The sequence below is a fragment of the Mesoplodon bidens genome, assembly GCF_964165515.1.
Source record: "Mesoplodon bidens genome assembly, chromosome: 19".
NCBI classification, from domain to species: Eukaryota; Metazoa; Chordata; class Mammalia; order Artiodactyla; family Ziphiidae; genus Mesoplodon; species Mesoplodon bidens.
The window spans coordinates 6687084-6700685 of NC_138179.1; the positions used below are offsets into that span (position 1 = coordinate 6687084).

The following is a 13602-nucleotide window of genomic DNA, read 5'->3' on the forward strand; positions in this document are numbered from 1 at the left end:
TATGGGAGCACAGAAATCATGCTTAAAGGAGTCTTAAGGAATAATTAAGAAATGGAGAGAAATTTGTGGTAAACAAAGGGGTAGTTCTTGGTGGATTAAGTATAAGTATCTGTCTAGAGAGTTTGGCAAGGATCAGATTGTGAAGGGTCTAAAGTGCTGTGCTAAGGTTTTAGGGATTTTTTGACTTCGTCCTGAAGGCATTGGGGAGCTATTGATTTTGAGCCTCCCAGTTACATGATTAGAATTAATTTTTAGATAGCTGACAGTGGTGTAAAGAAAGATAAATTAGAGATTTTAACAGCCACTCAGACCTTAAAAAGACAAAAAACAGGGCTTCCCTGGCGGCGCAGTGGTTGAGAGTCCGCCTGCCGATGCAGGGGACACGGGTTCATGCCCCGGTCCGGGAGGATCCCACGTGCCGCGGAGTGGCTGGGCCCGTGAGCCATGGCCGCTGAGCCTGCACGTCCGGAGCCTGTGCTCCGCAACGGGAGAGGCCACAACAGTGAGGGGCCCGCGTATCGCAAAAAAAAAAAAAAAAAAAAAAGACAAAAAACAAAAAATAATAAATTACTTAAGAACTAGAATCACTAGCAATTGGTGATAGATTAGCTGAATGTAGGGAGTTTAAGGAAAGTGAAAAATTTGGGATGATTTATATTTCTGGCTTGTACAACTATATACAGAAATAGACTTGATAAGAAAAGAAATATGTTTGGGTAGAAATAATAGGTGGCTCAGATGTGGACTTTACAGTATTTAGTACTGTGTGCCAAGGACCTATTCTAGATGCTGAGGATACAACATTGAACAAAGGAAACAGATTCCTCCTCCAATAGCACTTACAATCTTGGTGACTATAAGAAATAAACTGTATAATATGTTAGATTTTGAGTATTTTTTTAAGCCAAAACAAATCCCAGAAGAGGAATTGAGGGACAATTTAAAGTAGGGTGATCAGTGAAGACCTCACCTAGAAAGTCTTTAAACAAAAACCTGATGAAGGTGAATATAGCTATTTAGGGTGTTCCAGATGGAGTTAACAGTAGGTAAAAAGGCCTGATGTGTTTAAGGAACAGCAGAGAGGTCAGTTGAGGGAGAAGAGGAAGTATTAGAGGAAGACTAGTAAGAAATGAGATTGGCGAAGTAATAGGTATTGGGGGGTAGGCTGGTGTAAGGCACCATAAGAAATAAGAATAACTTTTATGACGTTACCCAAGTGTGATTCTTTTTCCCTTAGGAATTAAAAGTTTATTTTCATTATCTAGGTCTTGTTAAGACCGTATCTTAGTATCCTGTATCTGATTTTTGTTACAGCACTTACCATAACTGTAATTAAATAATTGTGCTTAGCATAGTGTCGTGTGCTTTGCTATAAAATACTTTTTGAATAAAGCATTTTATACTTTTGAATAAAGGAATAACACTTGCCTTCACTTGGTGGTTTAATATATAGTGCATATAGATCTGAATATAATACTAAGTTTAATGCAGAGTTGTTTTGAATGTGTGTGGGTGGGGAGAGTGACATGTATGTTTTGTTTTAAGTATTTAGAGTTAGGTTTGTGTTTGGTTACTTTTTTTTTTCTTTTGTCTATTTTCTAGTATAGGTTCCTTGCCACTGCTGGAAAGCAATAATAAAATTGAGTTTATTTTAAATGAGCATTAGCAATGGTCTGTCTTTGGATGGATGGTTTTCTAAGTGTACTAGTTAACAAGTCTCTTATCTCGATTTGGTGATTATTTTAGATTTATATGTCGACCCTTGAACAGCACGGGTTCACTTATATGCAGATTTTTTTCAGTAGTAAATACTGTATAGTACTGCATGATCCATGGTTGGTCAAATCTGGATTCAGAACCTTGCATATGGAGGGATGGACTAGGTTATATGGGGATATTCCATTGCATGGGGAGGGTTGGCACCCCTAACCCCCCTGTGTTGTTCAAGGGTCATCTGTACTCTTATATCAAAGCAAATGTCTGTAGTCTCTGTAATTACTCAACCGTAGTTATTCCAATAGACTTAGTTTTTTAATCAGAAGAAACAAGCTTAATTTATTTATTAAATAATGTAAATAATTTTATTTCCTATAATCATCAATTATATCTCAATAAGGCAGGAACAAAAAAATTGGCTAAATGCAGTGTGGTATCTTGGATTGGATTCTGGAACATAAAAAGGGCATAAGTGGAAAAATCTGGTGAAGAAATAAAAGACTGGTGTTAGTTAATAGTAGTAATGTGCCAATGGTAATTACTTGTTTGACAAATGTAGCATGATTATGTAAGATGTTGGGGGAAACTGGGTGAAGGGTATATGGGAACTTTCTATACTATCTTTGTAACTTTCTATAAATTCAAAACTATTCTGAAAATAAGTTTTTTTTTTTTAAAGCAACAAAAGCTACTGGGATGGGGAAGAATACAGTAACCACTAATTAATGTATAGAATTCATAAATTAAAAAAATTTAAGAGTAAAATGATTGAGGTCGTACAGAATGGTATCATAAATTTAGAAAAAGCAAAGATCCTTGCTTAATTACTCTAGTCCCGTTCCCTGGAAGTAACCAGGTTTTGTTTGTTTTTTATTTTTGTTTTTTAGTTTTTTGTTTACTTCTTCTGGTGGTTACTACCATAATTCCAGAGATGCTTATACCTCTAGGCCTTGATTGATCAACTTTAGACAGTGTCTACTGACTCTTTACCATGAAAGATTTGTTTTATTAGTTATATTATTTTCAGGTTTTGTTAGTATCTTTTTAACTTGAATGATATGCTTAAATTTCAGTTTCTTCTTCTATCAACTTTAGACATTATTTGTTGACATATATATGATGAAGAAATTCTCAGCTCTGCAATACTCTTGACCTCTTTCCTACCTTCTGTTTCCCCACTTCTGTTAACTATAGTATTACTTTTACTATAACTTAATTTTAATTCATTATGCCCTTGCCTTGTCCAGAAAGGGGCTTATAGATATATGCAACAGATTTTGAGCTTATTAGTGGTTATATTTTAAAGAACTGGTTCTTTAAGATGATTTTTAACATAAATGTGTGGAGAAGGAATAAGGAAAGTAGATTATTCTTAGTGTATAATTTCATTCCCTTCTGGGCCACTTGACATTTAAATTTTTTTTTTTTTTTTGCGGTACGCGGGCCTCTCACTGGTGTGACCTCTCCTGTTGCGGAGCACAGGCTCCGGACGCGCAGGCTCAGTGGGCATGGCTCACGGGCCCAGCCGCTCCGTGGCATATGGGATCTTCCCGGACTGGGGCACGAACTCGTGTCCCCTGCGTTGGCAGGCGGACTCTCAACCACTGTGCCACCAGGGAAGCCCTTGCATATAACTTTGATTCTAGGATGCCTTCAGTTGTAAGACCCATCATTGCTTTAAAATAACTATTCATTGGGAATGGGTAGGGGGCAGCACATTAAATGCTTGGTTAATTGAATTCAGCCCAATTTCAGAAATAGTAAAATGAGAAAATATATTTGTATTTAATTTTTTTATAGAGAGGGGAAAACAAACAAAAAAATTAGGTCATCTTTAATTCTATTGTACACCTAGATTTTTTTCACCAAAGTAATAACTTTTCTTTTTTCCTTTAAAAAAAAATTGAGACTATAAGCCTGCCTTTTCCATTAAACCCACTCCCCCACCTTTATTTATTTTGGTGGCTATATCATAATTGTATGTGTGGGTGTACCTAACTTGTTTAACTGGTTCCTTTCTTTGCAGCTTTTTCTGTTATAAGCAGTACTGTGAAGGACTTTTCTTATAGCTAAATCTTTGCTCATATCTGTGGTTTTGGGGTTTTTTTTTCCCTTTAGATGATGAGGTGGAATTTCTGGGTTAAAGAGAATGTACATTTTTGTGGTATAACTTCGTAAAAAAGAAAAGCAACTTGACTTTTTTTTGGCTATAAATCATTACTAAAATATAACTTTTTCTTCTTTATTAGTGAACACTTGTCCTGCTCTTTCACCTTTTTCTTGCATGGAGACAGCAATGTTTGTACCAGTGTGGAAATTAACCAACATCAACCTGTATACCTTCTTAGTGAAGAACACATCACCCTTGCTCAACAGTCTAATAGCCCATTTCAAGGTAGATTATTTTATTGGCTTAGTTATTTGATCTTTTATTGTTGTTTCAAGAAAGAATTCTTACTGAAATTGGTAGCGATTAATGAGATTTCCCCCAATCTTTAGCCTAATGATGATTCTGATGTAGTTTACTTCTTTCCCATTTGAGTATTAAGTCAATGAAATAAGTTTTTTAATACAAATATTTTAAAAATTTCTTGTACGTGAATGTTAGCGTAATTTAAAGTGTTTCTTTAAATAGCCTCTAGATGGTGTACATGTTTATATTTTCAAAGTTATCTTGTGTATCAGGTCACATAAGCCTTTTTTTGGTTTGATTTTTTTGTTTTTTTTGTGGTACGCGGGCCTCTCACTGTTGTGGCCTCTCCCATTGCGGAGCACAGGCTCCGGACGCGCAGGCTCAGTGGCCATGGCATGGCTCACGGGCCCAGCCGCTCCGCGGCATGTGGGATCTTCCCGGACCAGGGCACGAACCCGTGTCCCCTGCATCGGCAGGCGGACTCTAAACCACTGCGCCACCAGGGAAGCCCCAACATATAAGCCATTTTTAACATAGGTACACAGAACTTTTGATATAATTCTTATTGTGAAAGTGGCGGAACTCTAGAGGAAATATTTTATGATTCATGATTTGTTTTTAAGAACTGGCAGTATGTTCTTGTTTTAATTCTAAGCCTAGTATTTGCTCTTTAAAAATTTACCTGGCAGCATATAATAAGTACTTATATTTATTTACACACACACACACATATTCTTCCTCAAATTGCTTTTCCTTAGGGGAAAGTCAAGAGAAGTTGAAGGATATACAAGTATTCCCAGTTTATGTAGGAATTCTATCCATCTGAGATTTTTGGGTAGACAAAATTTTAAGTTTTTATAATAAACTCAGTGTTGTACTTTATCTTCAAAATAATGAAGTACAATAAATTGATTTTCTCTGGAATTGATCATTATGGATTTCCTTTTTTGGAATTGCATAATTACTTGCCATACTGTTCAATATCATCTTATTTGGTCTAATCATCTTTAGTTACTTACTTGATATCTGTTTTGGGTTTCTAGTTATCTTAAGCCCATTTGGACTAAATGGCACTCTCACAGGACAGGCATTCAAGATGTCCGATTCAGCTACAAAAAAATTGATTGGTGAATGGAAGCAGTTCTATCCTGTCTCATCTTGTTTGAAGGAGATGTCTGAAGAAAAACAGGAAGATATGGATTGGGAAGATGATTCTTTAGCTGCAGTAGAAGTTCTTGTTGGTAGGGATTCCGAGTATTTAATCCTAAGGGGGGAAATATGTGACTATATGTATTAGTTAGATTTTGCTGAATAATAACTCTGATATCTTAGTGGCTTTTAACAGCAAACATTTATTTCTTCCTTATTTCCTGCTTACAGTACATAAGGGCTGCAGTTTGGTTGTGGTTTGGCTCCTTGTGTCTTCTCATCCTGCAACCTAGGTTCATGGAGTACCCCAGTATCTGGGACATACTACTCTTACAAGAACAGAGGAATAATAGGGACTGAGCCTAACCATATAAGTGTATTTAAAGCTTCTGCTAGGGATATGATGTATGTTGCATCTGTTCACACTCCATTAGGTAAAACTAGTCATATGGCCAAGCCAAAGTTATTGGGGTGGGGAAATATATTTCACCTAGAGGGAAAAATGCTAAAGGTGGGAAGAAAATAATTGTGAATGAATAATATTTGGAGGTTGGAAAGTTGACAGCGTGTGATGCAGTATTTTAACATTTGGTAAAGCTGTTGCCTCTGATAAAAGGCAGAAAATGTATACCAAAAGGACTCGTGGCTTTGATTTGCTTTGTCCAGGTCAGCACTGTTTAGGTTGGCTTTATTATATTTATCTTCTTACTTAGGGACCTAGGTTAACAAGGTAAACTGTATTTGAGACATGCCAGAGACAAGGCAGAGGACATAAAGTAGGAGAGGCTGCATTGATCCTGCAAGTACTTCTGAAGTTCCTATTGGGATGTGGCATCTATCACATGCGCTTACATCCCAGAGCAAGTTGCACAGCCCAGTGCAACAATGAGGTGAAGATGTATACTCCACCTTAGAGAGACATGGGAGGTGTGGGGAATGTATGGGTGAACAGATAATTGGTTGAGCAGATTAGAATTTGCAACACTGTATTTAATGGATTCATATGGTAAATGTTATATATGAGATTACCTTATTTTTTTAATAAAAGAAATATCAGTATTCAATTTCAATAAATATATTACAAGAGTAGTTGTGTCAAAAACAAAAACAAAACACAAACATATATTTGGCTTTTTAAATAGAGGCATATAAAGAAGAAAACAGAAAATGGTCTGTATTTCTAGTGCCAGTTACCTTTGTTAAAGTTTTAAAATAAACTTGGTCAAATTTGCAAATAAAGATCTTTTTTTTTTTTTTAAGAAATACATATTCATGGTTAGAAAATCCGAAAGCAAAAAGAGAAAGCTGCTTTCTTCTAAGTCTCTGTCACTAAAGGTAACCACTACTACCAGGCTCCTGTGGCTTGTTCGAGAAAAACCTTATGCCAGAAAGACTACATTTATAAAAGTACATTAAATGTATTTTTATTTTAACAAGCATGATCATATTATATCTACTTTTCCATTATTGCACTTTCGAGTGAAACTAATCCCACTGCACTCACAATAGTAATTGATTTTCTTATCCTTTCTTTTTTTTTCCTTTTAGCTGGTGTCCGAATGATCTACCCAGCATGCTTTGTTCTAGTCCCTCAGTCAGACATTCCTCCTCCTAGCTCTGTGGGATCCTCTCACTGTTCAGCTTCTTGCTTGGGTGTCCACCAAGTGCCTGCTTCCACAAGAGATCCTGCTATGTCTTCAGTTACTCTTACACCACCTACATCTCCTGAGGAAGTTCAAACAGGTATTGTACTAGTTTGTTTCATTAGCTCTAGTGATAAATCTGTTATCTTGAATATAGTAAACACTTAAAAAATAATTATTTTGGAATAATTTCAAACTTACTGAAGTGTTTGTAAGTATAGTGCAAGGAACTCTTCTCATTCAGATTCCCAAACTGTTAACGTTTGCTCCATCACCCTCTGTCTATGCATACATTCCTTATCACTGGTCTTTTTCTGAACCATTTGAGAAACAGCTGCAGACATGATGCCCCATCATGGGATGATGCCCCGTCACCCCATCACCCCTAAGTACTCAGTCTGTTTCCCCAAATTAAGTACACTTTCCTATATGACTACCATTTAATCTTCCAAGTCAGGAAATTAACATTGATACAACACTATCATCCAGTTCCCATTCCCTGTTCAAATTTTTTTTTTTTTGCTTTCTGTATTTTAAGTAAAGTGACATGCTTTTTTGCCTCAGAATATAAGTAGGCTTACCAGATAGCTACTGGTAAGCTGTCTATCCAGCTGTCTATCTTACCAGGGCAAGTTATATCAGAAATTAAAGAAAACAAAAACACAATAATGTTATTTTAAACCTGCCTTTATTCTCCTACAGCCTGTTCTTTTTTGTTTTCAGTTGATCCTCAGTCTGCCCAGAAATGGGTCACATTTTCGTCAGTATCTGATGGCTTCAGCTCTGATAGTCCCAGCCATCATGGTGGGAAGATCCCCAGAAAATTAGCAAATCGTGTGGTGGATAGAGTTTGGCAAGAATGTAATTTGAACAGAGCACAGAACAAGTATGTATTGTCATCTTCAGGTTTAAGAATTGCATGTTAGTAGTTACTTGTAGATAAGAGATATTTAAAGTATAAACCGTTACTCATATGATTTTAATTGAAAAATGGATTTTTAAAAATTCAACTTTAATGCTTGATTCAGGGTTACAAAAAATTTTATGAATTCTAAAGAGTTTTACAATTTCAAATCGTAGGAGGAAGTATTCGGCTTCATCAGGTGGTCTATGTGAAGAAGAGACAGCCGATAAAGTAGCATCCTGGGATTTTGTTGAAGCTACACAAAGAACAAATTGCAGCTGTTTGAGGTAGATTTTTTTTTCTTTTCCATTTGATTGATGTCGGTATATACACGTATGTGTGGTAGTTTCTTACGCAGTTGCATACTTAGGCCCCACTTTGTTTGAGATACCTTACGTAAACACACTGTTAGGATTTTTTCCAAAAGAAAAAAATAGAGGAAAATAAAAATTCAGTAATACGGAGCTGATTGTAGAAGGACACACAGATGTATGTCATAGGTTCTTACACAGTTACCAGAGCTGGACTGTGAGAGCTTGGATTCATAGCCAAATAAAAGAATTTTATACTGAATTACGGAATATATGGCATCTATAAGGTAAGAGGAACACAAGTCTCTTGAGAAAAGTGTTCATAAATGGCACTGTGCTTGAGAAATTTCTCCCAAGCGTTCTCGTAGAAAAGATGATGTATGATATACTGAGATAAACTTTTTCGCAGTCTTTTTTTATAGTAAATACAATATTGGGTTTTGTGCAGCAGTTTCTTATAACATCCCTTTGGTCAAGCTGTAGGTGAAATGCTGAACTAAGATTCAGAAAATAAGATTCTACAAGGGACCAAAGCTGTACTGTAAAAATACAGGCTTTCTAATAGACTGTGTTGGTTGAAAGGTCGGTAGAAGAATGGATGTACTTGGAATGTTTTAGGCATTGATACTTATTTTATATATACATTGGGGATTTTGATGAGATTTGTTTATCACAGGCATAAAGATTATGTTGCCTAGAGTTTATTATTTTATTCTACAGATTAAAGATAGATCATATGTTTTTGCAGTCAATTAAATAAATAATGGCATTGACATCCCTAACCATGACTTACAAATGCACAGTTGGCTACCCCTTCTTGTCATGGCTGTGAGCCAAAGGGATGGAGTGCTTGCAGGTTAGGGCTGAGGTTTTTCTTACATTAGCTCTGTTTGATTGAGTACAATGACAGACTCTCAAGTGTTCTGATGTGTTTTTGCATAGATTAAGTTTTCTGTTATATAGATTCTTTGGATTAAAGACTACAATTTTTTAAAGCCTGGCAACTTTGTTAAAAACTTGCCTCTGTTGGAATAAAAATATGGATAGATTAGCTCCTGTTTAACAGTTTAAAATAGTAAAAACCACACTCACCTTGAGGGGAAAAGATCCAAACTTAGTCCCCTTTTTTTTTGGTCGCGTTGGGTCTTCGTTGCCGTGTGTGGGTTTTTCTCTAGTTGGCAGCGAGCAGGGGCTACTCTTCACTGCAGTGCGTGGGCTTCTCATTGCAGTGGCTTCTCTTCTTGCGGAGCACGGGCTCTGGGCATGCGGCTCAGTAGTTGTGGCTCGTGGGCTCTAGAGGGCAGGCTCAGTAGTTGTTGCACACGGGATTAGTTGCTCCGCGGCATGTGGGATCTTCCCGGACCAGGGCTGGAACCCGTGTCCCCTGCATTGGCAGGCGGATTCGTAACCACTGCACCACCAGGGAAGTCCCAAACTTAGTCTTGAAATGCAGGGCTTCAATGCATTATTTGTCTAAGACCAAGGGTTGTTGGCAAACTACGATCTGTTGACCACATTTGGCTCACCTATTTTATATGGTGTGTGAGCTGAAATGATTTTTGCAGTTGTAAATATTTGAAAAAAATGAAAGGAAAATATTTTGCAAAAGTTAGGTGAAATTCAAATTTTAGTGTCCATAAATAAGAATTTATTGGGACAGAGCCACATCTGTTCATACACATCTTAACTGTGGCTGCTTTTACAGAGCTGAGTGGTTACAAGACAGACTCTGTGGCCCCCCAGAGTCTAAAATGTTTAACGTCTGGTCCTTTACCAAAAAAGTTTACCAATCCCTGGTCTAAGACCAACAGAATGCTTAAATGAAATTAGACTTTTCTTTCATTGTATTGGCATTTTTATCAAGCAGCTCTTCTTTTTTAGTTTCTAACTTAGGCATTGCTTTATTCTTTTTGAAAGATTTGGGTTTTAAGTCTATTTGTCTAAAATAGTTGTAGAGGAAGACACTCAAAATGCATGTTGGTAAACGTAAGTTTTAATTCTTGCTCTAAGCTGAACTTTTATTTTTAAAAACATACTTTCTTTCCTAATTCCAGAAATTCCTCCTAGGTATGTAGAGGTTTGATATGATGAAATTTCATATAATCTATATATTTGACCAGCTTTGGTAAATTTACCCTTCTAGTAAATACAGTGTTTCTGATCATTTACTTTTTAATTTTTTTCATTCACTTTTTTTTTTTTTTACTACTGCATATTCTAGATTCCTCCTCTACCCCTGCCTCTCCCCCCAAATCTGGTTCTCTTCTTTAGTTCATAAGTAAGGCTTGAAACAGACTTGGAGCCACCCTAATTATGTGTATCCTCTCCTGGTATAGAATATAGGAGGTAGCGCATACATTGATAACTGACTGTACTAGTCAGCCAGTCTGTTCTCACATCTATCCCTACATTTTCCCTGCTCTGTTCTGTTTTGCAGGGAGTTACAATTCCTAGGCTCCCTTGCTTTTAACATGTGTTTTTTGGTTTACCCCCGCCCCCAGTTTTATTGCGATATAACTGACAAATGATATTGTATGATTTTAAGATGTCAGTGTGATGATTTGATTAGGCTCACCTTTTGGAGTTGGCTAGTTGGAGGCACTAAGAGAAGACTGGTTGTTAAGAGGAGGGAAGAAGCCAGGGTATTTCCCCACCCTTTTTTGAGCCAACTCCAGCAGCAGCTCTGTGTCCCATTAACAACAGCCCCTTCTTCTGTGGTCCCAGTTACCATTGGGCAGTTCCTGCTGTGGTTGTAGCACCATCCCAAGCTTCTGTGATCTGATGAGACTACTTCATCTTACTGTCCTTTCAGCCATAGAAGTGATTGAAGCTCCCCTGCTGTTACTGCTTTCTCCGTTACCTCATTTTCCTCTGTTTTCGCGGGCCTCTCACTGCTGTGGCCTCTCCCGTTGCGGAGCACAGGCTCCGGACGCGCAGACTCAGCGGCCATGGCTCACGGGCCTAGCCGCTCCGCGGCATGTGGGATCTTCCCGGACCAGGGCACGAACCCGCGTCCCCTGCATCGCCAGGCGGACTCTCAACCACTGTGCCACCAGGGAAGCCCTGTTTTGTTTTTTGATAAATGATTGTAGTACATTTACTCTGTGTGAAAGATAGGACTGGACCCTTCTCTTAGAAATTGATTTGAAAAAAAAATTGCATACATATAAGCAGTTTGCATGATATATATGTGATTTTAAGGAATTTAAATGATACAAATAAAGCTGAAGTACTGCTTGAGCACTGTCTTTCCAAATCTTACTCTCTCTCCCTAGAAGTAACTATTTGCCAATTAGGTATTATCCTTCCATGCTTTTCTCTGTAATATTGTGTGTATATGTGTTTTTCCTCCCAACACATAAACATAATACAGATGTATTTAGCAGTTTATTTTTTCACTTCATGTGCCTTAGGTCTCTCCATTCTAGTTACTTGTGGATCTGCTTTATTGTTTTAAAAAAACTTCTTGGCATTCCACTGAGTGGAAGTACCATAGTGTATTTAATCATTCTGGGTTTGATGGACAAATAGGTTGTTTCCAAAGGTTTTTTTGTTTGTGTTTACTTTTTAAAACATAATACTTTTGTGACTATTAGTTATTTATTAGATTTTTTTTTTTTGGACACTCTGTGATAGACGATGTCCAAGGCTCAGGATACATCGATGAACAAGGCTCCTGCTGTTGTGAAGCCTGCATGCTAAGGGGAGTGGGGCAGATAATTAGCTTTCAAAAGAAATTCTTAATCCTTTTGAAATTTAAGAGTGGTGAGTGCTAAGAGGTACATAAGATCGGGTGGGTGATGTGATAGAGAGCTGTGGGCAAGGGGGCTATTGAAATACTTGGCCTGTGATTTCAGAAACCCCACTTCTCGCATATAAGTGTGCTGGTGTTTCTTACACTTTCACTGATCTGAGAACTGTCCTTAAAATTATTTTTTCCCATTATAGTAAGTGAAAAGCATAAGATTGTTCTAATGGGCATTTTTCAGTTGTTAGTGAGATTAAAAACTGCACATTTATGGATATTAGACTTTAGTCTGGTGGAATGTTCATAAGAAAATTAGCACTTAGCAAGCTGTATAAGTAGAAAGCAATACAATAAATTTTAGATATTAACACCAAAATACTAGGAACTTCAATTAATAGGAAAAATAATTAAAGGAATCACTCTGTGATACTTTCAGGACAACTTCTTTTTTAGAAAGATTCTCCAACTTGGTTGACTTCTAGTATGAAATTCAGTTGTCTCTAAAGAAGACTAGCTTTTAGGAAAAGGTCTATATAGAAGAAAGGAACTATGATTTAATGTTACCAAAGTTTTGGAGAGCCATTGCTATTTGTATATAGCCCAAATTAATAGTTTCTTTGCCTTATGGAAGGACAAAGGAATGTATGGATGTTTACTGTTTACTTTTCCCATCCCTTGTATACTTGGAATGTAACCAGGTAGCTCACCTCAGATTATTGGAGATTGTTTTTTTCCTTAGTGCCTTGCATAACTTGATGAATTCTTAAACTTTTGGTTTCAAAATTCATTTACACTCTTAAAAATTATAGGGTATCCGAACATGCTTTTATTTATGTGGGTCACGTCTATTTATATCATTTTAGGGAAATTTTAAAGCAGTGCTTAATTTATTTAAAAAATAACATAAGCCAGTACAAATTAACATGAATAAAATACTTTTATAGAAATCAACTATATTTTCCAAAGCCAAAAACAGATTAGAGGACTTCCCTGGTGACACAGTGGTTAAGAATCTGCCTGCCAAAAACGCAGGGGACATGGGTTCGAGCCTTGGTCCAGGAAGATCCCACATGCCGGGGAGAGCACCTAAGCCCATGTGCCACAGCTACCAAGCCTACGCTCTAGAGCCCGTGAGCCACAACTACTGAGCCCACGTGCCGCAACTACTAAGCCCACGTGCCTAGAGCCTGTGCTCCGCAACAAAAGAAGCCACCACGATGGGAAGCCTGTTCACCGCAATGAAGAGTAGCCCCCAGTTGCCGCGACTAGAGGAAGCCCGCACACAGCAACGAAGACCCAACGCAGCCAAAAATAAATTAAAAAAACAAAAAACTATATGTCATAAAATAACCTTAAAAAAAAACAGATTAGAAGAGATAGTTGACGTTCTTTCTTTCATAAATGCCTTTAAAAATTGGTGGATATTTTATACTTAACAGCACATCTCAGTTTGTACTAGTGCCTAGTTAGCCACATGTGACTTTGGATACCATTCTTGGACAGCACAGCTTTAGAAATAGAGTTCAAAACAGTACTAATGTCTGGATATAGGAAAAAATATATACATATACACATATATATAAATGATATAGAAAAGACAAGTTGCTAGTCAATATATTATTTTCTAACAACTGGAGGAGCTGCATTTCCTCATAAGGTAATGTGCTCCTTGTCATTGAAAATATTCGAAGAGGGGTTGGTTAGAGAAGGGGTTATTC

The 13602-nt window shown here is 37.2% G+C and overlaps 1 protein-coding gene across 1 annotated transcript in view; it reads left to right on the forward strand.

Annotated features, from left to right (window-relative positions):
- Nucleotides 1-13602, forward strand: part of MED13 (mediator complex subunit 13) — a 94146-nt gene that overhangs the window by 23246 nt on the left and 57298 nt on the right. The window contains exons 4-8 of the mRNA XM_081218309.1: nt 3966-4111; nt 5173-5370; nt 6827-7021; nt 7645-7807; nt 8002-8112. Of these exons, the coding sequence (XP_081074435.1) occupies nt 3966-4111; nt 5173-5370; nt 6827-7021; nt 7645-7807; nt 8002-8112 (813 nt within the window). The remainder of the gene's footprint in view (nt 1-3965; nt 4112-5172; nt 5371-6826; nt 7022-7644; nt 7808-8001; nt 8113-13602) is intronic.